The sequence below is a fragment of the Catharus ustulatus genome, chromosome 15 (assembly GCF_009819885.2).
Source record: "Catharus ustulatus isolate bCatUst1 chromosome 15, bCatUst1.pri.v2, whole genome shotgun sequence".
NCBI lineage: Eukaryota > Metazoa > Chordata > Aves > Passeriformes > Turdidae > Catharus > Catharus ustulatus.
The window spans coordinates 15,778,373-15,804,367 of NC_046235.1; the positions used below are offsets into that span (position 1 = coordinate 15,778,373).

The following is a 25,995-nucleotide window of genomic DNA, read 5'->3' on the forward strand; positions in this document are numbered from 1 at the left end:
GTCACCACAAGGGGTGACACGTGCTCAATGCCAACATCACCCAGGCTGGCACCCGGAGCTCTCCAAACCAGGACTGTACCAAGCAAGACCCCCAAAAGACATTCACAAGCAGATAGAAAGAGTTATTTTATTTTAGCAAAGCTAAAGAAATGGTGGCTGCCACACAGAAAGTGAGCAGAACAGCACAGTCAGTGCCAGTGCCAAGAGTCTTTCATGGATAGTTATAACCATCTCTGCATAGTGAGGGTCCTTCCTCCACCACTAGAGGTTTTTTCAGTTTGGAAAATATTCATGTCAAGCCTGCACTTGCAGGTAAACCTGAGGAAAAAGAGCAGTCACTGCACTTCCATTTTTTCTGGCTTGAGTGATGCAATGAAATTCTTGTACTCCTCGGGATAGAAATTCTTGTACACATTGATCTTTCTCTTAATCTGTTTGGGAGTATCCTGGTAGTAGTTCTTCTCATCCCGAGCCATTTCCTGCAACAAATGAGAAGGTAAATCAGAGGAGCAGCCCCAAGAGCAAACACCAAACCAGCCTACCCACACCACTGTGATCACTGCCTGACTCAGACAGGGAGCTGGCCACAGTTCAAAGTGTTTTTTCCCTTAAGAAAGAGCTGTCTACAAAACAGGACCCAGGACAGAGAGGATTAGCAGCTCTCATCCTGCTGATGGAAAGATCCAGGAGTGAATCACTGGGTGCTCCTTGCTCTGGAATGTACCTTGTAGTTCTCCCCGTGGTTCTGGATCATGTATCGCACATAATCAATGAGGTCTCGTGAGAGCGTGTTCGACTTCTTCTCAGGGAGGCTGGCCTCCAATTCCATCTCTAGGCAGAGGGAAGAGGTAGCATGAGGGAGGGGAAGGAAGCAACAACACCTCAGAGGTCCCCATCCTCCCCCCAAGGCTGACTCCAGCCACACAGCTTGGCTGCTGGTGCATGTTTCCCAGTATGATGGTGAAGGAAAATGGCCAAGACAACAGCACTTTGCTCGGGCTGCAGGCATCCAGGCCTGCATTGCAGCTCTTCTCCAGCTCACACATGAGGAGAAGACTCTTTCAGCCCAGGCTGCAGAGTGTGACTGCTCAGAGCTGCCCAGCACACCACTGAAACTCGAGGCACTGCCTCCACGGCTTCTTGTCACTCTGGACCCGAGCACCAGCACATCTCACAGTGACAAGAGCCCTCTTGAGGCTGCAAGGACAAACACTGTGGAAAAGACACGCTCCTCCACAAGTCTGGATAAGAAATAACACCCTGGCACAGCACATGATGACAAAATAACACACAGGGGCTTAGGAGAACCCCAAATGCAGCACTGACCATTCACCACGTACGGCTTCCGCACTAGTTTCTTTCCTGGCTGCTGTCCATCGCTTTCCACTTCCATCCCCTGAATTATAGCAGAGAAAAGACAAATGAAGAAAAGCCCATTTGGAAGAGTGCTGTGTCCCCATGCATTGTTCCCAAAACTCCAAACTGCTTTTACATGGCTGCAAAGGGTAGGAAATCCCAGCTGGCTTAAGCAGAGCCTTACTTGTGCCATTAAACTGGCTTGTGGGCAAGGCTGTCAGCTGAGAAACGCTGTGTGAATGGAGATAAATGGCAAACAACGTCATTCCTGCTTTTTCTTGAGTTTCTTGGGGCCACCTTTCACCTGAAAACGTTGCCCTCTTATGCAGATGGGCCAGGCTGGCACTGCTGGACACAAAGAGCCTTTCTTTGTTATCAGGAGCAACTTGGCCGCAGCGTTCCCAGCCCCACCTGTCTCTGGCAAGTCCCAGGAGATGGACTGAGGTTTTTTATATTTGTTCTAAAGTCCATTATGTCTCCGGAGAGCTGTAGCTCGTTCCCACGCCAGGATCTTGGCGAGATAAGCGTGTAGATCAAGATAAGAAATGTGTCCACCGCCAGAGACTTATTCAGAGCCACTTGCTCCGTGCTGCGAGGGTACCTCCCCCACAAAGGAGCGGTCCCGGCCAAACCTTTCCTTACCAGCAGCTTCTTCGGGATGGGGATAGCCTTGTTGGGATCCTCGGCCAGGCCCATCTCGGCCAGGTTCTGCGCCACCGACTTGTGCGGGTCCCAGGCATGACGGATGTGCGAGCTGCGGAGGGACAAGGGACATCACGGCTGTGTCCCCCTCCCCAGCCACACGTGCAGCGTCCCGCCCGCCCCGCCCCAGCCCACGCTGGGCCCGCGCCCCCCGTGTCCCCCGGCGCTCACCAGGCGATGCGGGGCGCGGCGCGGCGGCGGGCGCTGCGGTAGAGCCGCTTGCGGTTGAGGTTGTAGGAGTATTTGTGCCGCCGGCTCTTCCCCTTGGCCTTCGGCATGGCGGACACACGCGGGCTGCCCACGGGGCTGTGGCGCGCGCCCCGGGGCACCACGGGAACTGTAGTTCCGACACAGCAGCGCCGCGCGATAGGAGTGCGCGCCGGACTGCAAGTCCCGGCATACACTGCCTCGGAGGCGTTGGCTACGGCAGCCGGAAAGGGCCACCGTTGTCACCTTAGCCATGGCGGCCGAGCCGCCCCCGCCGTGGGAGCCCTACCCGCTGCCCACGTTCCCTGAGGAGGGGTTCACGGAGAAGTTCCTGCGCAAGACCCGCGAGAACCCCCTGGTGCCCCTCGGTGAGGGTGGGGCGGGGGGTGGCGGGACGGAGGCTGAGTGAGGGTCGCGGGCCGGAGCGATGGTCGTTGGTGAGGGGCCGGTCCCTCAGCTCCGGGCTGGCTGCGCCCCAGGGAGGCGCGGCTCGGGTTTGGGGGTGCGGTGGAACCGGCCCGCAGCGCTCAGGCCCGGGGGAAGCCGAGCCTCACAGCCCCGTCCTTCCCCGCAGGCTGCCTGTGCACCGTCAGTATCCTGGCCTACGGAATAATCTGCTTCAAGAAAGGCAACACTCGGCGCTCCCAGCTGATGATGCGGGCGCGTGTCATAGCCCAGGGCTTCACCTTCGCCGCCCTGCTGGGGGGCATGGTGGCCACGGCTGTCAAATCCCGACAGTGACATCGGACAAGAGCGAAGCTGCGGCCACGGGCAAGCGTCTACCAGCAGCCCTGGCTGGCAGGGTGGATCCTGGCTGCGGATGAGAGAAACTGTTGTGATGTCTCGGTGAAGCTGGTTCTGGAGCACTGGAAATGGGGTGAATACACTCTGTGATTAACATGTAATTTAGGCTGTGACTTTTTTTTTATTTCCCCAAGAGCTCACCCTCCTGCAGCACTGAGGCTGCATGTCACTAAGGCTAACCACCTCTGTCAGACTTCTTGTCCCTGCTTGAGCTGTCACAGGCTGATAAAATTGTGTCTTCTTAGTTGTAGTTTGAGGTGTGATTTAGTCAGGCAGTGACCAGCATTTGAGAAATGAGCTGCCCATGAGGAAGGAACTGCTGCTTATGGCTTGGTCCTGGCAGGACAGAGTCCCTAGGCAGCAGGGGAGGCAGTCTGGGAGGTTGTGTGACCTGTTCAATTGAACCTGGTGAGTAATAAAGTGAATTGCAGAGAGATCCTGACTGATGCTGGATTGCAGAGCACTGAGAAGCCACACCAGTAAACAGTGCAGGGAGAAAAGGGAGTGGGCATGGCTGTCTTAAAGCTGTGTTGAAGAAACAAGACATGAAACTCCCTGTGAAAACAAGCAGGGAACTCCCATTTCTGAAATGGGGTCTGGCTGTGCTCTGTGGGACGTGCTGCTGCTTCAGCTGTTCTTGCTGAGGAGTCAGCAACACCTTCTTCCCCAAGGGACCTGCACTGCCTGTGTCCTGACAAACATGATCCCACTGTTGGCTTTTGGTGATGATCCATGAGGCTTTGCTCTCCCATACCAGGGCCATGGAGCTGGGAGAACATGGGGCCACAGTCTCTGTTTATTGCACTGTGGCCGCAGCAGCTTGTACCTGCAGGGAAAGGGGCACAGACACCTCTGCCTGTGCTCAAACACCTCACCAAGCAGCCTGGGCTGTTTCCAGGTGTTGTTCTGTGAGTTGGTGTCTGTGCTGAGTCCTTATAAGGATGGGCTGAGGGGTGAACCCTCTATTTGCAAACAAGCACGTGGATTGTACTGGTAGCCTTGGCAAGGAGAGAGGGAAAGCTCTTGCTCACCACAGCTCACCCCTGAGATGTGAGTGGGCAACAAACCATTGCCAGTGCTGAGCAGGGTGAGCTCCACCTCAGCACTGGGATGCCCAGGGCCTGTCTCCTCTCCATCTTTCCCAGAGGAAACTGCTTTTAGCTGTCTCACTGGCACTTCCGGCCCACCCCGCTTGGTGCAGGGGTGTGAGGAGCAGCAGGTGGGCAGATCCATGAGCACAACCCCTTGAGAAGGGTGCAGTGGACAGAAGAGCAGCTCGGCCTGTTTGGACAAGCCAGAGCTTGCAGCTCCTTGGGGACAGAGCCAAGCCCCAGATCCTGCCAAGCACAAACCTTCCAGCCTTCCCCTCATTCCTATTTTTTCCTGTAGGATGTTTCCCTTCCAGCCCCATCCTTTCCACAGGATGCAGAAAGACAACAGTGCCCTGTAGGATTGGAGATGTTGGTTTATTGTAACAGATAATTTGGACAGTCACAGATACCAAAGCCATGGGGATGTAGAACAGCTGTGGGCACGGCTCCCCGAGAGCTGCCCTGGCCTGACACAGAGCACATGGCAGCTGGGGGACCCAGAGGCTCAGCTGCCTGCAGGGGCTGGAGGGACAGAGCACAGGGGGGGCACACTGCCCCCCACAAGTAGCCAGGGGTGCTTCCTGCTGCTCTGGAATGAAAGGCTGAGGCAGGCAGCCGAGTCCCCAGGTGTTGTACAGCACAGCAGAGCTGCCTATGCATGCTAGAGCTCAGGAGGGCCAGGCAGGAACGATCAGCCCTATGGGCGGGGGCACAGTCCCAACACACAACACAGTGATTCCCTAAACACCCATTCACCTTCCCAGCCCACTGGTGAGATCATGCCCCAGAGCCATGGGTGCCCAGGCACCCCCACAGCTGCAGCAGGACTGGTGACATTCTGGCCCTGGAGCCACAGCTGCAAGGCAGGAGAGTTCTGCACACTTGATTTCCAGCTGAGCAGGGCTCTGCAGAGAGGCTTAAGTGAATGTTTTGTGGGCTCTGCTCTATGTCCCCCAAGCTGCTGCAAGCCCTTCCCAAGCCCTCAACAGGCCAGACCCAGGGTACCAGCTCAAGGCTGTCCCTCTCCTGCTACTGGGAGTTGTGCAGGTTCCCAGGACTGGTGCCATCCCTGCCAAGCAGAGGAGAGAAAGTTCAAGCAGGGAGCAGGACTGAGGCATCTCCCTACACTGCCTTAGGTGGGCAAAGCCAGGGGGACAGAGCAACTGCAGACAGATGTGCAGGTTGTTCTCAGGGATGGTACAAGCCCCAGCACCAGAACTCTGCACAACCCTGCTCTAGGCCCCTGGGTCAGGAAACTGAGGGGCTTGACCTGCCCCACAGCAGCTGGACCTTCCTACATCCTTCCCTGCAACTACCCTGCCTCCATCTCCCATTCTGGTAGCAAGGGAAGGAGCAGAGCAAAGCCAAGGGTGCCCCAAAGCCTGGCACCCCACATTCCCAACTGCTGGTGTTCATGGGGGAAGGACAGGAAACATCCTACACACTCCTCCCCATAGTCCCTTCCTGGTGACCTGCACCACTGTGCTGCCAGCACTGCAGGATGGATGGGACATGGACACTGGAGCCCCACCAAATGGGGCACAGCCAGGCTGGGCAGAGTTCTGATCAGCTTGGGGCAGCCACTGGCAGTCCAGGCCCAACCTGGGCACCTGTACTCACATTCCTCAATCCCTGCCAGTCTGGTAGTGCCATGCTGCAGCCATGCTCCCTGCAGGACCCAGCAGTGTGGAGCCAAGCCAGGGATGTTTCTCCACCCTCCCAACCCTCTAAATCCCATGGGAAAGGCAGACAGCAGCCCAGGATCCCACTGGGATCCCTACCTCAGGGCTAGGGCTGAGGCCTGGACATGGGACTGCCAGGACAGCTGCAGACAGGTTTATTCCAGCACAGGGTTGAAGTGGGGAACACAGGATGGGATATTCCCTGCTCATTTAGCCAGGCCCTCAGACATAACCTCCCAAAGAGCCTGGGGCTGGGGCTTCCCCACTAACTCAGCTCTGCCACCCAGTGCCGCTTCCCGGGGAAATGCCACAGTGATTTATAAATAAGTGTAAAAAGAGACCAATGCACCTTTTAAGCAAAGGAAAACCATGGGGAGAGTTATACAACCAGTGACTCGAGCACAGCCGAGGCGCAGATCAGGGAGCAGGCAGTGGGAGGCCCTTCCTGGGCCGGCCCCGAAGCCGCCCGGCTCAGTGAGCCCAGCCATGCCCGCTGTGCTCCTGGCTGTGCCAGGCACAGCTAACGGGACAGGGGTGTCTGTTTGAGGGAGATGAGCACCGAGCGCATCCGTGACACATCCTTGCTTTGCTTGCTGCTCTTGGGGTTGAAATCACACAGCTGGGCCACCTTCTCCCACTCAGAGCCTGGGGTCTCCTCCTTGGACTCCTTCAGGAATGCTTCCTCCGAGGCCCTGTAAAGACATTGAGGGTTGTCACTGGCAGACCCTTTCCAAGGAGATTCTTCCTTCTGTCTTAAAATCCCTTGTGTCCCTGCTTCCTATCCCTTTACTCCAGCTGATAATCTCAGTGTCCTCTGGGACCCAGAGACACACAATGCTCAAGTCTGCCTTTAGCTGCACTCACCCAAAACATCATTCATCCAGGGGTACAGGAATATGTGCCTGCTCCCAAGACTTCACTCCCCCAGAGCGATCCCCAAAAAGGCATAAGAACCCACACCTTTGCAGTTCCCACAGAGGCATTTCCAGGAGCTCCACTCATCTCCTAAAACTCCACCACCTGGAGACACTCAGCTGCATCATCCTCCCTCTGGTACCTCATCAGAGCCCAGCACCTCCCAGCATCCCCTTCCCTTGGCTGGGCAGGCAGTGCTGGGGCAGGGATCCCCAGAGCCTGCAGGGCAGGATATGGTCTGGAAGAGGCACATACACGTAACCAATGATATCGGCGTCCGGCTGCTGGTAAAAGGCTTTGTCAGCGATCCTAGCCCCCGGCACAGAGAGAGAGAGAGCGGAGTGGAGCGACAGGCACGCAGAGGGTTAGAAAGAGAGAACAGAGGGGGTTAGTCCTCCCAAAGAGTGACCCACACACTGCTGCACACCAGAACCTGGAGCCCAACCCTTCCCCGCTGCGAGCTCCACACAGGAGCAGGAGGCACCAAGATCTCTGGGTGATCCCAGTGTGGTTCCAGCCACCAGAGTCACTCCAAGACCTGGAGTCTCTCCCCTTGCTTGGTAAGGCTCTGTCTCTGGAGGGCTGGGCCCCACTGTGGGGAAAGAGGCCCTCAAAAATCCCAGGAAGGCAGACAGTCCTCTTGGCCATGCTGACCCTGACACACCTGTTGTTTGCTCGGTTCTTTTCCATCTGCTCATTCTGACGCAGGTTCCACTCCTCCAGGTCCTTCTTGGCCTTCTCACGCCATTCCTGCTCAGTCACCTTCGATGCTGCATCTAAGGCCCGAGTGAGACAGAGCCCATCAGCCACACTGGCGTCTTCTGGGTGTGCTGGGCAGCCCCTCAGCAGGCAGAACAGCTGCAGCCCCTCAGACCTGTCCCCAGTCCCCACCAATACTGGTCAAAAGGCACCACTGCCCCAAGGATGTTTGGCAGGGGCACGAGACATCTCTCTGGGAGCAGCAGGGTCACCAAGAGTTGAGGGACCCCAAGGGCCCTGACTGCCATGTCACAGGGTGCCACAAGCAAAAGGGGCTACACATGGCCTTGGGTCTCACCCAGCTCCTCCAGACGCTGCTTCTGCTCCTCCCTCCACTTGCGGATGCTCTCGGGTTCCTGGGTCAGCCGGTCAGCTTTGGCTATGGCTGCGTAGGCATCCGTGGGACCGTTGGACTCCTGCAGCACATGAGCAGCTCACCATCAGCACAGTGACCAAGAGCCCAGCCCAGCCACCTCCAAGGGCTGGCAGCAGTCAAGACTCCACACACACTGACAAGCCAACATAGGAGGTAGGAAGGGTCACAGCTTGGGATATGTGGGACATTGTTCCCAAAGTGTTGCTCAAGCTGCTGTCCCAGCCTCAGGCCTTGTCACCTAAAGCCTTCCCAGTGTTTCCCTCCTTGACTTGCTGCTCACTGCCACTGCAGCTTTTGTATCCTCTGGGCAGCCCCACTGCACAGGGCAGACACTGGCCTTGGACCTGCTCCCCAGGGATTTCCCGGCCCTCACTGGAGCACAGGCAGCTCCAGGACTGAGCTGCTTCCCTTGTGTCTGAGCTGAGGGCCCCACCAGCCCCAGCACCGCCCCTAACACCTTCCACTGGCCAGATGCCCAGTCTGACACTGAGCTCAGCAATGAGATTACAGCTTTCTTCCAAGATCCTCAATCTAATTAAGTCTGTCCCATTCCTGATGCGATTATCATCCTGTAAACCAGGCATGGGCAGTGCATATGCCCCACTGCTGGGCACCAGGTGGGGTGAAGTGCTTGTCAGAGGCTGGCACTGCTGACAGCAGAGCTGGGCTTCAGGCTCCCAAATGGATCTGAGACCCAGGCTGGTCCCCTGGAACACCCCTGGCCACAGGGCAAGTGGTTTTCATGGGAGATCCATGTCCCATGGCAGCCCTATCCTGGCTCCGGCCTCTGTCAAGAGATGCTCCTGCCTGCCCCAGAGGCCTCCAGAAGCTACCCAGGCTGGAGAGAGGGGGCTTCTGTGGGGAATGGACGATTTGTCACCTGCTCTTAGGGCTCAGGCACTCCTTCATGGCACAAGCCACCTGCAAACAGATGTGGGGCAGGTCATGGCAGTGGGACACATCTTCTCTTCAAAGAGAATGGAGCAGCCAGGACTCCCACAGGAGACCCAGACCTTTCCAGGAACACCGTAGCTGTTCTGCAGCTAGACAGCAAACTCCAGTCAATGCTGGGGGCAGAGCAGCAGAATGCTGGCCCCACACCCACCCAATCTCCCTTAGCAGCCCTGGGCTGAGCTCTCACCTGAAAGACATCTCCATTGACAGTGGCTCCTCCATTCTGGAAACCTGCTCGAGAAAAAGGACGAGAGAAGGAAAAACAAAACTATGGCAGCTGCAGGTGATGCCAGAGGGGATGGTGCTCATGAAACTACATCAGGTCAGTTCCTAGGAGTTTGTCTGTGCCTTTTTCAGACCAGCACACCCAGGCACAACACCCCCACAGTGTCCTGTCCTTGATGGGATTCAGCGAGCACCTCTCACTCTCCCACACAAACTTCTGCAGGCATTTACATCTTTATGGTGTTTTCACTGGTGTTTAATCTTATCTGAAGATTAGGGAAACTGCTCCAGCACAAGACTGACCCAGGCTGATGCTCTGACTATAGAAACACAACCTGACCAACTCCAACCTGCAGAGGCTGCCAATGGACACAGCTGACCCAAGTGCCAAGGCAACTCTCCAGGGACACAACTCTCACAGGGACTTGTCATGCTCCACCAGGACAGGAGGGCATGCCTGCACACCTTGGGAGCCCACCTGGGATGAGCTGCAAGGTCAGGTTGGTAATGAGGCACCCATCTGCCCCCACAGCCCCAGAGAGCTGCACACCTGGGTCACAAAGCCAGCCCACCAGGGGGTTTTGTGCTGCTAGGAAAGAAAATGCTTTGAAGGAGTCACACTCCAGGCCCTAAGCTTTCCCCAGTGACTACAGGGCTTCTCCTTGCCAGACAGCTGCAGGCACAGACACAGTGCAGCTTAGGCCAGCACGGTCCCCAAAGTGCTCACCCCCACAACTACACCCATCTCCAGCCTGTCTGACTGCATTTATCACTGTGGCTGTCATCACCTCCTCAGGCCCAGATCTGCCTCCATGGCCCTGTGTGCAGAGCTCTGAAACCACTGCTCCACAGCCAGCACGAGGAGACCCTGTGGGGCTGGGTTAGGGGAAGGAGTCAGAGCCCTGTGGCAACAGTGTCCCTATGTCCACACAGAGAGCAGACACCAGAGCCCCTACAGACTGGAAGCAAGAGATTAGAACTAGCACATTCTACCTGCAGGGCCTGGGACCACAACGTTCCCAATGGCAATGTCTTCCATTTTGCATCCCAAAGGGCTCTCCTGTCTATAGGGACAGTAACAAGGCTGTCATTGCTCCTCAGTGCCGCCTGGATGCCTTTTACACTGACATAGCTGGGAGCACCGAAACATGGAGTCGGGAGGCCATCCAACCCGGGAAACCCACACTGAGCACAAGGGGGAGAAATGGCCCCATGGCTGGCACATCCCAACTCAGAATTCACCCCACATCCCCGAGGTTCGAGAAGGCCTTGGGGCACAAACACAGACAACCCTTGCTAGGATGCCAGCCTGGCCCACAGGGTGACCCCGCTACCGGCCCATGAGGTGCAGCACTGACCCCATCACCCACTGGGGATGCTGTGCATCCCCCGGGGACTCCACCCCCGCGTGGACGTGGCCCGGAGGATCCTTCCGTGCCTTCGGGGCAGAAGGGGGCACAGCCCCCCGTTACCCCACGAGGTCGGGAGCCCGCCCGCAGCCAGCAGGAGCGCAGCCGGGCAGCCCCCGCGGCCGTGCTCACCCTGTTCCGGCGGGGCCGCCTGCCCGCCCGGGGCGGCGGCCGCCTCGCCGTCGGTCGGCCCGAAGCCCTCATCGTTCTCGATGCCCGCGATCTCGCTCTCCTGCTGGGCCAGAAAGGCGGCGGCCGGGTCCTCCTCGGCGCCAGCGCCCTCAGATGAGGAAAAGAAGCCGAAGTCGTCGGCCATGACCGGCCCGCTCCCGGTCCGGCTGCGCGGCTCGGCTGGGCTGGGCCCGACTATGCCCGGGCGGAGCTGCCGCTGTCACTGCGGCGGCGGGCGGGGCGGCCGCGTTGACATCAGCACCGGGGCGGGCCCGCGGGTGCGTCCCACCTCCCCACCATCCGCAGCGGGCACGGGGAGCCGGCGCTGCCCGCCTGCCTCCCCCGGGCCTCGACTATCCGCGGTCCTGCCGCGCCGACCCCTCACGCGGGCGCTCGTAGCTGCGGGTGGGAGCGGGGGCCCCTCACAGCCTCCTCCATCTTAGCGGCCGCCGCCATCTTGGGCCCGGCACACGGGCGGCCCAGCGGGACGAGGGGTGCCGGGCAGGACACACCCGGCGGGACCGGAGGTAGCGGGCAGGACCCACCCGACGGGACTGGAGGTGCCCGGCAGCCCCCGCGGTGACGGGAACACAGCCAGCTCCCGGGAGTCTTCGGCTCATATTCCCACCCTCTCTTTGGGCTCAGCGCCCGCTCCCACATCAACAGGCTGCCCCCTCATTCCCGGCCTGTTCCGGGAACACCCGAGCAGCCCTCGGCACACTTCGGAACTCCTCGGGCATCCGCCGGGAGCACCAGAGCGGTGCTCGGCACACTTCGGAACTTTACGTGCGCCCGCCGGCGATACCCGAGAGCGGCCACCGCCGCCGATGGGATTCGGGCATCTCCGGACAGGCCCTAGAGCACTTCGGTTTTGTCCGGAATGCGGCCCAGCAGTTCCGGCGGCGGCCGATAAACAGCCATTGGCCGCGCCGCGTGGGGCTGGGGTGGAAGCGTGGGCGGACAACGTCACTTCCGGAGAGTGACGGAGCGGCGGGTCAGAGGCGGCGGAAAATGGCGGCGCCAGAGGAACGGGAGCTGACGGCGGAACAGACCGAGAAGCTGCTGCAGTTCCAGGTGCCACGTCCCGGGGGGCCCGTGCCGGCCGGCGGGAGCGGGGGAGGCGGTGCATGGATACAGAATGGGCTGAGCTGGGCCCGCCCCGCCGGTGCTGGGGGACACGGGGCTCACAGAGCCGGGTAGGCCCACCTGGAGCGGGGTGTCGGGCTGGGCCCAGGGGGACGGTGAGAGGAAAGACACCTGTGGTCCCAGTCCTGGCCGCGGTGGGTGAGACTTCCGTGCCCCTGATACTTCGTCGGGGCGAGGTTCTGTCATCGCTAATTGGGGAGGCGAGAGGTGGCTGCTGAGTAAACTCCGTGCAGGAAAAACTCCTTGGTAAGTCCAGGCCATTTTAATTAGTCTGAAAATTTTCGTTGTTGTAGCTGAAGAGCCTTTCCTGGCACTGAGGGAGAGTTATCTAGTGGGTTTCTGTGGAATATGGTTCCTGCCCCTCGCGATTGGGTAACGCCGCTGGAGTCTGTAATGATTTAACCTGTGTCTACTACACAACACAGGCTGGGTCGCTTAACCTTTGGTTTGCGAGGCCTGGGGCTGTGTAGGAGATGAATGATCATAAACACAATCTGAAGATGTGGTTTATTGGGGAGAAAACAGTGCTGGGCAGCTGAAATACTTGGGGTTGCTCAGTGATGAGTAATTAAATGTGCTGAGCAATGAAGATTACTGTCAGGTGTCTTGGGTTTGTTTCTCAGCTGTAGGACGTCATGTGGCATCCCTTGGTTTTAAATTCTTTTACAACTACCGTGGTTACTTTTAAGAGTGCTTTGTCTGCTTTTGTTGCTTTGCTTTTTTTTTTTTAAGACTGTGCATTAGAAGTTTGGTGTGCTGTAACTATAGATTTAAAGGGCCTGAAGGAGCTCCAGAGGTATCTGGCCCTGCCTTCCTCGTGTGAGACAGTGCAGGTGCTCATCATTCCCCACAGTGACTTCCCAAACCTTTATGTGATTCACAGCCCCTTGACTTAATTAATGTGCTGAGGTGTTTACCCATGACTGGGCCTATGAGGAAACTTGCTTTACAGATGTCCCTTCTGCCCTCTTAGGCAGTCAAATTAAACACAGATAAAAAGCACAGAGCAGTGTTAACCATTGCTATCTCTGTGCTGCCTGGTGAGTAGGTGACAATTTTGTGCACATAAATGTGCAAAAGTTTCCAATCTCTTGCTGTGAGATAGCCTGGTTGTTGTTTATCTGCTTAGTCTAGACAGGTAGGACCAGCTGCTCTCACCACTGACCCTGGTGCTATTTTCAACCTACTGTGGGTAGCTGTGAAATAAAATAATCATTTCCCAATGCTACCTGGTGTTGTAATGGACAGAGGGCTGCCAGAGAACCAGAAAGAGATGCTCATGCTTTAGTCCAGCTTCCTGTCAAGCATTGATTTGAGGCACAGGGAAACACCCCTCAGGCAGTAAAGGGGAGGAATTTTTTCAGTTAGACCACTGCTGTGCAGAACCAGATGTGAAAGCTGTGGTCCAGAAGGCTTGGATACCAGCCAGGATCCTCACTCTTCTGTCTTCTGCGGTGTGGTGGATCAGCTTTCTCCAAGGCTAATGTCAGACCCCACTGGTGATTCCTTCTCCTCTGATGTGTCACACCTGGCTGGGAAGGGCTCAGGTGTGAGTCCTGCTGCTTCCTCAAAAGTTAATCAGTCCACCTGGAAAAGATTTTTTCTTCTTGGACTCCAATAGGAAGAATGAGGTATTTGGAGAGATTAGTTAAGTCTCATTAAAATAATTTGTACATTGCTACAAGTCAGCTTGGAAAGCCTTCAGGGATCCCTGCTGACTTTGCAGGGAACTCTTCAGTGTTTTCAGGGATAACTTCACACTTTGTGATGTACAGTCATAAGTAGGCCATACAGCATTCCATGGTGACAGAACACTTCCAAGAAGGTTATATCCCACTGTGAACAGAGCAGGAGGGCAAACTAGGAAAGAAGGCGGGGTGACAAAGGAATAGTAGAAGGCCCTCAGTTAAACAGAGACAGAGGGAAGCATTTAGCAAGGACTGCTATTCACCTAGCATACAGCTGTTTGGAGTGAAGATGCTGTTACCCTGAACTGTTTATCCCACTTCTGCTGGAGAATGCACCTTTCCAGGCAGAGGTGAATGTGCTGTCCTGGCTGGAGCTGTTGGGCACAGTTCTGTGTTAGTGCCTGCTCTGCATTAATTCCACTGATGTTTGTGTGGTGGGTTCTGTAGTGCTTGTACAAACAGCTTTGCTGGCAGAATGCTGAAAACAGCAGCTTCCTTCTTGTGGGCAGGGCTGGAACAGGGCAGCTATCTGCACCATGCTGGGGCAGGTTAGTAAAGGAAAAAAAACAGTAGAGTGAACTGGGATAAACTTGAAATGAAAGCAACAAAGCCTCTTGCATGCTTTCAGCCTCCCATTTACTGCCAGAGAGCTGGCTAATAATGTAAGGGAATAAAAACATCTAAATTTTTCATCTGTCAAGTCCTCTCTGTCCTGACATTTGAAGAGAGAAGTTTGATGTGAGCAGTTTAGGAAAGCTGTGGAGATATGATTCATTTGGGAGATGGAAGAAACAGCAGAGCAGCTTTTGTAGGATCTGGTTATTGATCTGTGCCCATTACACTTGGGCTGATGTCTGATATTGTAATATGCTAATGCAAAGTAATGGAGTGTTATTTGCAAAAGAGTTGGCACTCATGATATCATCTCTGACTTCAGCTGGGGAAAACAGAATGCTCCAGGCTGGATATGGCTCTGATTTAGGGGAAGGAGGAAACATGAAACTCCAGGCAGCTTTCCCACTCAGTGTATCGATCAAAACCCTCAGAAAGGCATTTGCTGTAATATGCAATGAGAAACTCTGGGTTAAGGCTTTTTTCCAGTTAGAACTCAGATGTTCTTTACCCTTGGAAAGCAATTCTCTGGAATTTGGCAGTGGGTTGGGAAGTAAGAGCAGCGCCAGTTAGCCCTGTGGATTTGCATCTCGTGTGCTGTGTTTCAACATCGGAGTGGATCTGCAGAGGCAACGGTTTCGTAAGTCCAGTTGACAACCTTTGTCCACTCAGGGATATTCCTTCTGCTCTTGAAGCATGAGATTGTACTTTCCACTGCTTCATTGTTGAGAAGATTCTGAGCAGTTTCAAAGGTGAGAGATACAAATAATTACCTGCAGCAAAAGCTTCATTATGCTTTACAATAGCACTCTTGCTTCGTGTGCTGCTTTGCGAAAGCGCTGTTGAACTTTCCTGGCATTTGTGGAATTTAATATTTTGGTTTTGAAATATTAGCCACTGTGTTGAGCTTGGATTTATTGGAAGGTTTGAGAGTGCTGGTTTAATAGGACTCACATTAACTACTTACTATGTCTGTCAGATATGTGATAAGAGACCACTGTGAGCAGCAAGGTTTGAAGATGCTGGTTATTCTCTTAGCCCTGATGTTACCCAGAACGTGCTTGTTTGCCATGTACATAAATTTGCTGCTAAACAAAGTTCACCGGAGATGCTGTGAGTGAGGCAGTGGAAATGATGTGGCGTTTCAAGTTTCTGATCTGTTTCCATGACTTGGTGAAGCAGGGGCCCTAGGAATGTCGTGGAGGTGATAATGACCAGTATCAGTGTTTGCCAGTCAGAGTTGTCTGGAGCGGCAGTTGAACTGTGGTCCTTACATCGGGTGTGGGTCATTCTGAACCCTGGTGTGTCTCCCAGGACATCGTGGAGCTGTGGTGTATCTAGTGGAGCACCTCAGAGGTGTTGAGTTTTTAAGCTGCCTTTGCCAGGCAGTTTTTCCCTGCAGCATTTAATTGTGAAGCCTCATTGATCAGACAAGTGGTGGGAGTGCTCAGCACTGTGCTGCTTGGAGTGCCTTTGTCATTTCTGGTTTGAGTTGAGAGCAGCAGAATTAAGATGCTAAAGGGGGAAAAAAAAAAAAAAAAAAAGAAAGGAATTTCACCTTCCTGGAGAGCTTGAGTAGAAGACCAGAAGACTCAGAAGTGACTAGAGCTGTCTGTCACTGTGGTGGTGGTCAAGGAGGGTGAAGTTGGCTGGCTCTGGGGTCTCTGTGCAAGTCAGATCTTGCAAATACTGCAGTGATACAGTGCTCATTAAATGCTTGTTGATAGCTCTGCTGCTTTCTGACCTAAAACTGCAGAATTTTGCATGATTTAAAAAGGAGAGAATGCTCGGTGATGTTCTTAGTGCTCACAGATAATCCAGGGATTTAAAGAGAAAGGTGTAAATGAGTTTCTGAATCTTGTATACTTTGTAAATACCAGGAGAATTTCCAAAGTATTGAGGAATGGTGATCAGAAGACTTTCAAGGCTCTGGAATAAGCATAGTGACTCCACTATAAAATCAATTAATTGAGTAGATTGCAGGTGCCTTTAATGGTGTCCTTCTAAAAAGACAGTGAAGTGCCTGCTGTAGGAGTTCAGGTTAAAAAAAAATAAAGTCAGACTGCAAAGTAAATTGAATAAAAAATAAAGTCAGAATACAAACCCTAAATTTTACTCTGTGAAGCACATCTTTAAAGGAAGATAGCTAAACTAAAACATTAAATGATGAAACTGAGGGATAATCAAAGGTATTCTAGCAGCAACAGCTGAGCTCACTGAGCTTTATTTCTTCTATGAAATCCAATTCTGCAGCGTTGCCTTGCAAGGCTTACTGCAGACTTACTTTTTAATAAATATTTATACACCACTGAACAGCGACTTGAAGTGCTTTTTCTCTGAGCTTCTGCAGTCTGTTCTTGAAACAATCTGATTGGTTCTGTGCAGCAGAATGAAACAATGATTTTTGCCCACTAGATTGGAGAGACGGTGGTGATCTGGAGACTTCGTGAGAAAGAAGCCAAAAAATTCTCAAAAGTTTGAACTGAGCCCAGAGACTGAATAGGGCATTTGTCCACAGTGTTTGTTGCTCGGGTGGAAATGGCATGTGGAATGTATGAATGGGGGCAGGGAGGGGAATAGATGCACCATCCTTCTCCAGTAAAAAAAAAAACAATTCAGTGCATTCTTAAATGCTCAGCCTGTCAGGAGTGTGTCAGGGGCTTTTCAAGGCAGCAAGGAAAGCATCTGCTGAGACCTTAAAGCAAATGCAGTGGGGGGAGATGTTTCTGTGGCATGGTGACAGACTGTTCCTTCAGCAAACGTTTGTCTCTGTTCAGGAGATCCTGATGTGGCTTCCTGTAATAAGAGGCACAATGGTTTGATCTCCTGTGCAGAAATTCTGATCGGCACAGGGTTAAAATGCACCCAGTGGCTTTGAGGTTTGCCATTCTCTTTGGGCTGTTCCTGCTTTTTTTACTACACTGTTTACTACACCTTTTTTTACTTCCTCTGTGGTGCTGGGACCATCATCTTCAGTAATGCCTGGCTCGTTTTGGTTTTAGTTTCTGTTTATGCTGGCAGTGAGTGGAGTAAGTCATCTTGAGTTTTCAGAAATGCTTTGTCTGTGTTTTGAGTTCCAGGTGCTGTTTGAGGGCGTTGGCCCAGCACATCTTTTCAGAGAGAAGCCTGTGGGCAGTATTGTGTTAAACCCTTGCCTGTGCTGAGTGCTGTTGTAGTGACAGACCTTGGGCACACTGAGAGTTGGCTGGTGCTGGGAGAGTGCAAAGGCCTGTTTGAGGCCTCCTGTGTGTTTATGGATTTTGGTTGGCTCGGGTCACTCTGCTCTTAGAGCAGGGCACTCAAAAAATGAGCATTGTGATATTGTGTTGTGGTAACTCCCATCATGTCCTCATGTGTTGTTAAGAGCAGTCAACATGCAACACTCCCTGGCACTCATCTGCTTTTATTCTCCTTTAGGACTTGACTGGCATAGAGTCCATGGACCAATGTCGCCACACACTGGAGCAGCACAACTGGAACATAGAGGTACTGCTGAAAATGAGATTTGTAGCAGCTTCCAAGTACCTGGGTTAAATGCAACCCTCTGTGGGAGGGGGGCCCTACCAGTAACATTAATCTGTCCACCCCTGGATTTATCCAAGTAGCTCTTTAGAGCTGTATCTCCACATGTCTGGAGAGTTGGTTTCAGCCAAACACAGCAGAGTCATTATGGCTGTGAACAATCCCCTGACTGGCACACAGTGTGGCCTCCCGTGGAGTCTGTGTGCTGGCTGCCATGGGGAAGGCTTTCCACATGGAAAAGAGCACTGGTGGTTGCTGTTTGTCAGGAATTGTGCTTATCCAGTGCCCCAGTGCTGTGGACAAGTAATACCCACTGTCACTGTCTAAAGTATAAAAACCATAAAATGCCTGAAACCTCCCTTTGCTCTTTGTTCTGTCAAAGGCAGCTGTGCAGGACCGCCTGAACGAGCAAGAGGGTGTCCCAAGTGTCTTTAATCCTCCTCCACTGCGGCCGTTGCAGGTCAATACAGCTGACCACAGGATCTACAGCTACGTTGTCTCAAGGCCACAGCCAAGGGCAAGTTATCTTACAGTGGATTTTGTCCTGCTTCTTGGCTGACACTCTATGTACACAACTTGCAAGCAGGGAAAGAAATTGTTTTCTGTGCATGCTGTTATCTCCTTTCTAAATATTTTATCTTAGGAAAACAAAATGTAGAGCTATTCCTTTGGTTTCCGTTACTGCTGTGGAAATTTTCTCCATGGTGTGATTAACAGTATGAGGGCATGTTTTTTTTACTGTCTTGCTGTGGTGTACTAAAACATTTTGATCAGTTGAATTGAAACAAAGGACTGTCCCCTCCCTGTGGCAGTAATAAATTTTTTTTCTTTTTAGAGCCCCCCTTAAATGTGTATTAACTGAATACAGTACCAATTACTTTCATTAACATTTTACAAACAAATTTGCACAAGCACCTGTAAGACTTGGTGCTGTTAATCTCTTTGTATAGTTAAGAAAATTAATTCTGTGTTTGTAATTGCAGGGCCTGTTAGGATGGGGTTACTACTTCATAATGCTTCCATTCCGATTTACCTATTACACGTTACTTGATATATTTAGGTAAGTCCTTGTTTGTGCTGACTCATTTATTGACTGCATCAGGGAACACACGAGCTCAGATTTGGCTGGATCTCTGTCACTTAGATCTTTAAGCCTCATGACAGATTTTCCATTTGTTTGCTTAACTGGCATTATCTGTAGCCTCATAAAGTTCCTATGGTGTTTAGTAAGAAATAAATCTTAATTGCAGAGAAAAAGAGCACCTTGCAGCTCTGTAAATGAAGTGTTTAATTGGAGCTCTAGCTCCATGCAGCTTTACAGTCTGAGTGCCACACAGAGGGGTTGCAAAACAGTGTCCATCTGTTTGGTGTTCTTGGACAATCATCAGAATCGTGTCCCGTTGGGCTGGGCTGCAGGTTAACCTGCCCTAAGTCCTGGATTTATTTGGCAAAACCCAGACTGTAAACACCTCTCTTTATTCCCTTTGGTGTCTATTGCTTCTTCTCCCTTTACTGCCCCAAAGCACTAATTCTCCTTGTCTCCTTTACAGCATTGATAGAGGGAAAAGGGAATGGTAAGGTTAGTAAATAGCCAGCAGTCCTGACATCTGTACCAGTTTGGCAGTTTTCCCTGTTGTATTACTTCTTTTACATTAAAGACATTTCCAAAGTTCAGTGTATCTTCTGTGCATCAGTAAGCCATGCTGATACCTGCCTTGCAATGAGGCTTTTTCAGCTTCAGAGGAATGACAGTTTCATAGGACTCCTAGTGCAATGTTCACTTTCTGCAACTCTTTGTACATTGGAATTGTTAGTTCTGGATTAGCAGAAATGCAGTTTTCAAAGTTACCTTGACAAAACTGTGTGGCTTTTAACAGCCCATCTTTGACTAAATTCCTCAAACCTCCTACTGTTGGTGTGGGTTATACTTGATGCTTCAGAGGAAACGGAAACTGTTTAATCACACAGAATGTGGATCCTTACTGATCCCTGGCATGAGCTGAATCTTCATGGGGGGTTGGTTCTGTAGCACTGGTATCAGTTTGGAGCGGGTGTCAGCTTAGGTTCAGATTATAAATGTTCAATGGTCTCAGCTGTGACTTTTTTCCTCTTTATGAATCCCTTGAATGTCTGTGGAAAACAAAACCTGTTCCTGAAGAAGTCAGTGAACTGAATTTCCAGTGTCCTTTGCTTCCTTCCTAGGTTTGCTCTGCGTTTTATACGCCCTGATCCTCGTAGTCGGGTCACTGACCCAGTGGGAGACATTATTTCATTTATTCATATGTTTGAAGAAAAATATGGGAGGATACACCCTGTCTTCTACCAGGGAACTTACAGCCAGGTCAGTATCACATGTTGGTGCCTAGATCCTGGGGAGTGGGGATTTTGCCACATGGTATCAGGGCCTACATGGCAAAATTGCTTTTTGTCTACAAGCCCGACATTATCCCCAAACTCTCTTAACAGGGTAATGGAGAGCTAGTGAACAAGTGTATTGGGAAACCAGTGTCTGCCAGGCTTGATGATTTGCCAGGCCTGCAAAGTTGGAAAGCAAAGCTGCTCTGGCTGTTCCTCGACCGTCTGTGTGACTCTGTAGCCGACAGCTTTTCTTTGTAATCCTGCCTTTGTTTTTATAAACTGGTGTGCTGTGCCAGAGTCTGTCCTTCTGTTCACCAAATTGGGATTAACTGCCTGGGCTTGTATCACAATGCAACTTCACAACAGTGCAGGGCCTCAAAATTGAGAGGGAGCCCCTAAGAAATTATGGGAGGTGAGTGTTCCATGTATCAAATCTGAGGGGGCTCTCTGTAGAAGAGGGATATCCTCATGGACACTGCCTCTTCCACAGCTTCTCTCAGCCTGGCTAAGGGAAGGGTCTCCTGCAGAGCATCCCAGTTGGGTCAGCACGGCTTCCCAAATGCCTGGGGAAAAAGTGTCAAGTGTCTGTGTGCTCCACACTGCACAGTGATGGAGGTCACTGCCTCTGCAGCTCTTTGAGGCTCGTCTCTCACTCCTGGAATTCAAACTCAAGCAATTGTGAAATAGTTAGGCTACCAAAACTCAGTGCCAGTAAAACAGTGAGCATATTGTGCACTTATCCTGTGGTCTTGTTAAAAATGCTCTTGGGTGGGTGGGATCTAGACACTGTAGATGTGGAAAGGGAGGGATTTTTTTTCTTTGTTGTCTGGTTCTTGGGGAGCCTGCAGCATTATTTATTACCTGTTTTAATAGAATTTTCATTTGGTGTGATCTGAAGATTGTGTCCTGTACAGGCTCAAGGGAAAGCTCAGCCTTGGCCACTGTGAGTCCAGGGAGTGAAGCAGGTTCTTCACTGCCGGCTGAGTCTGAGGCAGCTGAGGTGTCAATCCACGTCACTGCCTACCCAGTTTCACTCTGAGTTCAGTGTTCCCCAAAGCCACATCCTGAGAAGATACGAGAGCACCACTGTAGCCCTCTTAAATAAAGGCTTATTTAGAAGGTCTGACAGATTCATCCTCCACTGCTGCTTCACCAAAACCACTCTAGTGGCAGAGTAATGGCCTGGGTCACACAAGCTTGTGGGTGCTGCATTCCCCTTGCCCAGACACCCTGTAACTTTAACTCTTCTGTTCTTATGCCAAGGCACTGAACGATGCCAAGCGGGAGCTGCGCTTCCTGTTGGTTTATCTTCATGGGGATGACCACCAAGACACAGATGAGTTCTGCCGGTAGGTAGGAGCATTTCCCAAATTGTTGTCTTTGCACTTGAAATGCAGCTGCCCTCACATGGTCTCTTCTCATCCCCCAGCAATACACTGTGTGCACCTGAGGTCATCACCCTCATCAACACTAGAATGCTCTTCTGGGCTTGCTCAACCAATAAACCAGAGGGATACAGAGGTGAGTGTGTCCCTCCTGGGCTTTACCTGTCCCCTCCTGTCTCTGGAACAAACCAGATGCTCTTTGACAAATTTACATGTGTGAAACAGTCTATTGTATTTTGTGCAAGTAGACAAGAGATTTCAGTATTGCATGGGAAGATAAGTGTGTTGGTTTCCTGGGATATTTCAGAAGGTTTGGATGCCAGGGAAATATATTCTGATCTTCACCCCCAACATTTTATGTGTTTCTGGGCTGTTGTTCTGTGCTCATTGCTGTGGGCATTTGGGCTGCTTTCAGTGCCTTGTCAATGGGAATTGGTGGGTGTGTGCTGGGGATAAACTGAGTGGAGAAACAAGTATTCAACTAGATCTGTCCTTAACACTGGCTCCTGTGATGCCTGAGGCCAGGAAGGACTTGTTAGGTGCATTCTTTCCCTTTCTGAGACAGCAATCTTAATCCACACCCAATCTCTGTGTCTCCTCAAAAGCCCACAGTGTTTGAGAGCTGTTGATATACCTGGATAGATAGCTGTTTGGTAAGGTTTTACTTCAAGTGGAGCCTTTTCCCAAAGTTCTCTTCATGGTTCCTGTGTTGTTTCCACCATTTGTTTCATGGTCAGAAAAACACTAAATTTGGGTCACTCTTGGCTCCTGATTATCAACAACTTGAGAGAGCAGCTTTCTGAGGAGACAGTCTTTAATTTATTCCTGTTTCATTGTTGCAGTGCTGGGGTCACAGCCTGGAAAGCAGAGCTGGAAGGGATTTTATTCCATTTAATACCTGAGCTGCTCTGATTTTTGTTTGGGGGGCTCCATGGGTAACAATGGCCCCAAGCTGCATGATGGACCATGTATGTTTTAAGGAGGGGATCAACAGCCAAATATGAACAATAACTTAAGCACATCATCTCTCCCATTCCCTGCTTCAGACAGAGCCTGCCTCCTGCAAAACCAACCTGAATTTGTTCAGAAATGTTCAACATGGATACACTACCATCTCCCCCATGACAGTTTCTTGCAGAGTCCAACCATCCCTAATCACCTGAGCAAGTGTTTCCATGTGCTTGTCCTGTGTTTCTCTTCCTACAGTTTAAACTCATGGCTTTGTCCCATTTTGAATGGACATTCAGAGCCATTTACTTCCTTCCTGGTTGAGTTAAAAGAACCTTTTTTGGTTACTTGGAAGCTTGTTTTTTCCCCATCAACCTTTACGCTTCCAAAGCCATTTCCTCCCTTTGCAAACTTTACAGGGTTTAATTTTCAAAATGGAGCCTGAGGCCTTTTCTGCCTTGGAAGAGAGAATGTCTGGGGAAGGTGATTCCTTGGCCCTCAGAGATGGGACACATGAGTGCTGTGGCCCTTGTGGCTGGGTAGTGATGTTTGTGCCTGTTCAGTGTCCCAGGCTCTGCGGGAGAACACGTACCCGTTCCTGGCCGTGATCATGCTCAAGGACCGCAGGATGACCGTGGTTGGGCGGCTGGAGGGCCTCATCCAGGCTGATGACCTCATCAATCAGCTCATGTTCATCATGGATGCCAACCAGACATACCTGGTGTCCGAGCGCCTGGAGAGGTAGGGTGGAACCAGAGCCCCAGGAACACAAACCTTGTTGATGCAGGCTCTGCTGTGTCCTCTTCCTCCCTCCAGACACTGTGTGTAGGCACATAGCTCAGCACCTCCTGTTCTGTAACACAGCCCATGGGCTCTCCTCTCACCAGGGGGATCATCAGTCCATAAATTCAGGCCACCTTATAGCCAGGCAAGCAGATGTGTTGCACACACAATGCCACCACTGAAAGGTGGATGTGAGTACTCTGCTCTCTGCAATTGGAGCGCACCTTCAGCATGCTGGAGCTTTGCAGGGGAAGCTTGGACGATAGGCAGTAGGGTCCAAATGGGAGCAAAGGCATTGCAGGCAGGAGAGCTGGTGTCCACAGCCAGCTGGGTGAGTGTGTGCTGCTGGCTGTGCTGAGCTCTGGCTGCTTTTCTGGTGGGGCCTCACAAGTCCCTGGTGACTCTTAGGGATGTGCAGGTTACTTTCAAAACAGGATCCCACCATTTGATTTTCTGTCTGTCCCTCCTCTGCCCCACGCTCTGTGTAACCCAGTAACACATTCCAGTTTATGAAATGTGCAGGGAATTACCTGAAGGAGATAAAACCAGGAAGAGTCTTAAATGTTCTTGTGCTGTCTGTCAGCTCTGTCAAGCTGCAGGGGTTCAGGAGCTTTTTAATTTTAGTTCCACCCACTCTTGGGAAGCAATTTGATGGTGAGGGACTCTGGCTTGGCGTTTTGGGAGCTTGTGGTACCCCAGGGCATTACTTGCTGTGTGCTCCTATGAGTTGGAGGCTGTCCCTGCACCCTTGGGTCTCCCTTCTGCCTGCCACCCCCTCACTTTAGGGCCTGGTAGCCTTGACCACTTCCACTTGTGTTTGCAGGGAAGAGAGGAACCAAACCCAAGTCCTGAGGCAGCAGCAGGATGAGGCATATCTGGCATCCTTGCGTGCGGATCAGGAAAAGGAGCGCAAGAAGAAGGAGGAAAGGGAGAGGAAGAAGAAGAAGGAGGAGGAAGTGCAGCAGCAAAAACTGGCAGAGGAGAGGAGGCGGCAGGTGAGAGCAGAGGGATTGCAGCAGAGGCTGCAGTGTCCTGTGGGATGCCTGGCCTGCAGCCTTGCTTGGGGCTTGAGCATCCTTCGAGGCTCTTGGAGCAGCTGTGCTGCAGGGGACAGGCACAAAGGTCACTTCAGTGCACAGCCATTGCTCCCTCCTTGCCTTGCAGACTCTGCAGGAGGAGAAGGAGCGGAAGTCGGAATGCCTCCCTCCAGAACCACATCCTGACGACCCCGAGAGTGTCAAGATCATTTTCAAGCTGCCTAACGATTCCAGAGTGGAGCGGCGATTCCACTTCACACAGTCATTGACGGTGAGCTTGGGGCAGAGCTGAGGGGCCTTCCAGAGCAAGGGGGTGAAGAGATTTGCATGTGGCTCAGCAAAGCTTTATTTCCCTTGGACTTTGCCAAATGGTGACCTCTGCTGAGAGCCTTGGCAGACAGAGCTGCTCCTTGGTGAGAGTGCTGTGGGGCCTGGTTCCACCAGCTTGGAAGAGGAGAGAAAATGGAAGCAACTTTTCTTCCTTCTGAAAAGCTGGAAGGTGTCTCTGCCAGGGACAGGGCAGGGTGTGACTAGATGATCTTTTGAAGTCCCTTCCAACCCTTAACATTCTGTAATTCCACTGCTCCATATGAAATAAAGGTGTAGGAAGAACCAGAAGCAGTGTCTGGTCTCCCCAGTGCTCCGTGCCAGGCCCAGTTTCACATGTGCCAAGGAAATGGCTGTCTCAGCTCTACCGTCCAGTGATGGTGCAAATTTGGGAACCTTCCCCCCTGAGATGCCAGGCTGTTCGCTCTGGCTGTGTCACTGCTCCCCCAGCTGGCAGTTAATTCTGTGCTTCTTTCCTAGGTGATCCACGACTTCCTGTTCTCCTTGAAAGAAAGCCCTGAGAAGTTCCAGATTGAGGCCAACTTCCCTCGCCGTGTCCTGCCCTGCCTCCCTACAGAGGAGTGGCCCAACCCCCCCACGCTGCAGGAGGCAGGACTCAGCCACACGGAAGTCCTCTTTGTGCAGGACCTCACGGACGATTGACACTTCTTTTTGGTTTTGTTTTTGTTTGTTTTGTTGTTTCGTTTTTGGTTTTGTTTTTTTTGTTTTGGTTTTTTTTTTGTTTTTTTTTTTCCAGAAGACACAAAACGGAAAGAGAAATTCATATTATTATTATAATACAATATTTTTTTTAAAAGACTGCATACAAACGAGGGATCAGAGACCACATGGCCTGTGCCAGCTGTGCTGCGTGTGTGCGCTGGCGAGAGGACGCGTGCGCACGGCCATCCCCTGCACCGGGGGGCACACGGGGGGGAGCTGGTGTTGCCCCTCTGCCCTCCCTGGGGAGGAACAGGAATGGCAGCTCTTGGTAATTACTGCTTTTATTGATGACAATAATAATAAAACCCCAGCAACCCAACATCTCGTGAAGATTTGATACTCTGCTGCTCCTGAGAGACACAAGACCGAGCACCCGGAATGTGCTGGGAGTGGGGTGGGGGGAAAGGGCTGGACAGACTTTCTTCAGCTTCCCTCTGTGTATAAATACTGTTCTTTTAATATTCTCTTGCTTTGTAATGACCAAAGGAGATTGGGGTTGACTATAGTATTAACTTTTTGATAAAGAGCTGGTTCGATTCTTACCCATGTGGGGTCTTGCCCAGGGTTCTTAGCCTGCGTAGTGTAATAAACTCTGCCTCTAGCATGTCTGTGCTGATGCTTTCTGCCCCTGCCCTGGGGAGGGGGGTGTCAGCTGCTGTGGGACTTGTGACTCCCACAAGTGTTGGTGCACTCAGCTTTGGTCTCACACTGGTGATTTTGTGCCCATGGAGCTGTTGCAGGCGATGAAGGCAGGCCCAGCATGGAGGATGGCAGGGCTGGGATGCTGCTGTGCCACCTCCTGTGGCATTGGCTCT

At 52.2% G+C, this 25,995-nt stretch overlaps 4 protein-coding genes across 5 annotated transcripts; 2 read left to right on the forward strand and 2 right to left on the reverse strand.

Moving 5' to 3' along the window:
• Positions 1-113: 113 nt before the first annotated feature.
• On the reverse strand, positions 114-2,374 carry NOP16 (NOP16 nucleolar protein). Its single transcript, XM_033072867.2, has 5 exons — positions 2,230-2,374; positions 1,999-2,110; positions 1,327-1,396; positions 725-831; positions 114-479 (listed from the first exon to the last, which is right to left on the reverse strand). The coding sequence occupies exons 1-5, from the start codon at positions 2,334-2,336 to the stop codon at positions 336-338; spliced, it is 540 nt and encodes a 179-aa protein (XP_032928758.1). The 5' UTR covers positions 2,337-2,374; the 3' UTR covers positions 114-335.
• Positions 2,375-2,460: 86 nt separating this feature from the next.
• On the forward strand, positions 2,461-3,170 carry HIGD2A (HIG1 hypoxia inducible domain family member 2A). Its single transcript, XM_033072868.1, has 2 exons — positions 2,461-2,633; positions 2,840-3,170. Exons 1-2 carry the CDS (start codon positions 2,519-2,521, stop codon positions 3,004-3,006), a joined length of 282 nt encoding a protein of 93 aa, XP_032928759.1. The 5' UTR covers positions 2,461-2,518; the 3' UTR covers positions 3,007-3,170.
• Positions 3,171-4,516: 1,346 nt separating this feature from the next.
• On the reverse strand, positions 4,517-10,892 carry CLTB (clathrin light chain B). Of its 2 annotated transcripts, XM_033072865.2 has the most exons (6): positions 10,613-10,888; positions 9,034-9,077; positions 7,815-7,932; positions 7,422-7,533; positions 7,013-7,066; positions 4,517-6,534 (listed from the first exon to the last, which is right to left on the reverse strand). In XM_033072865.2, exons 1-6 carry the CDS (start codon positions 10,794-10,796, stop codon positions 6,363-6,365), a joined length of 684 nt encoding a protein of 227 aa, XP_032928756.1. In that variant the 5' UTR covers positions 10,797-10,888; the 3' UTR covers positions 4,517-6,362. The 2 variants fall into 2 exon arrangements, with proteins under 2 accessions (XP_032928756.1, XP_032928757.1); XM_033072866.1 differs by lacking the exon at positions 7,013-7,066 and having other exon boundaries at positions 10,613-10,892.
• A 68-nt stretch (positions 10,893-10,960) lies between these two features.
• FAF2 (Fas associated factor family member 2) lies at positions 10,961-25,784 on the forward strand. The gene is made up of 11 exons (XM_033072864.1): positions 10,961-11,725; positions 17,515-17,583; positions 18,002-18,136; positions 18,603-18,679; positions 19,822-19,960; positions 21,241-21,326; positions 21,407-21,498; positions 22,874-23,051; positions 23,917-24,088; positions 24,258-24,401; positions 24,938-25,784. Exons 1-11 carry the CDS (start codon positions 11,663-11,665, stop codon positions 25,118-25,120), a joined length of 1,338 nt encoding a protein of 445 aa, XP_032928755.1. The 5' UTR covers positions 10,961-11,662; the 3' UTR covers positions 25,121-25,784.
• The last annotated feature ends 211 nt before the right edge of the window (positions 25,785-25,995 follow it).

Excerpts from the sequence above, each read along its gene's own strand:
- NOP16 (XM_033072867.2), bottom strand. The coding sequence starts at position 2,336 with ATGCCGAAGGCCAAGGGGAAGAGCCGGCGGCACAAATACTCCTACAAC. Across the intron at positions 2,111-2,229 it reads GCCGCGCCCCGCATCGCCTG|CTCGCACATCCGTCATGCCT; the intron begins GTGAGCGCCGGG and ends GTCCCTCCGCAG. Across the intron at positions 480-724 it reads ACCACGGGGAGAACTACAAG|GAAATGGCTCGGGATGAGAA; the intron begins GTACATTCCAGA and ends CATTTGTTGCAG.
- FAF2 (XM_033072864.1), top strand. The coding sequence starts at position 11,663 with ATGGCGGCGCCAGAGGAACGGGAGCTGACGGCGGAACAGACCGAGAAG. Across the intron at positions 17,584-18,001 it reads AGCACAACTGGAACATAGAG|GCAGCTGTGCAGGACCGCCT; the intron begins GTACTGCTGAAA and ends GTTCTGTCAAAG. Across the intron at positions 18,680-19,821 it reads ACGTTACTTGATATATTTAG|GTTTGCTCTGCGTTTTATAC; the intron begins GTAAGTCCTTGT and ends CTTCCTTCCTAG.
- HIGD2A (XM_033072868.1), top strand. The coding sequence starts at position 2,519 with ATGGCGGCCGAGCCGCCCCCGCCGTGGGAGCCCTACCCGCTGCCCACG. Across the intron at positions 2,634-2,839 it reads GAACCCCCTGGTGCCCCTCG|GCTGCCTGTGCACCGTCAGT; the intron begins GTGAGGGTGGGG and ends CCTTCCCCGCAG.
- CLTB (XM_033072865.2), bottom strand. The coding sequence starts at position 10,796 with ATGGCCGACGACTTCGGCTTCTTTTCCTCATCTGAGGGCGCTGGCGCC. Across the intron at positions 7,534-7,814 it reads GCAGCGTCTGGAGGAGCTGG|ATGCAGCATCGAAGGTGACT; the intron begins GTGAGACCCAAG and ends CTCGGGCCTTAG. Across the intron at positions 6,535-7,012 it reads GCCGATATCATTGGTTACGT|GGCCTCGGAGGAAGCATTCC; the intron begins GTATGTGCCTCT and ends ATGTCTTTACAG.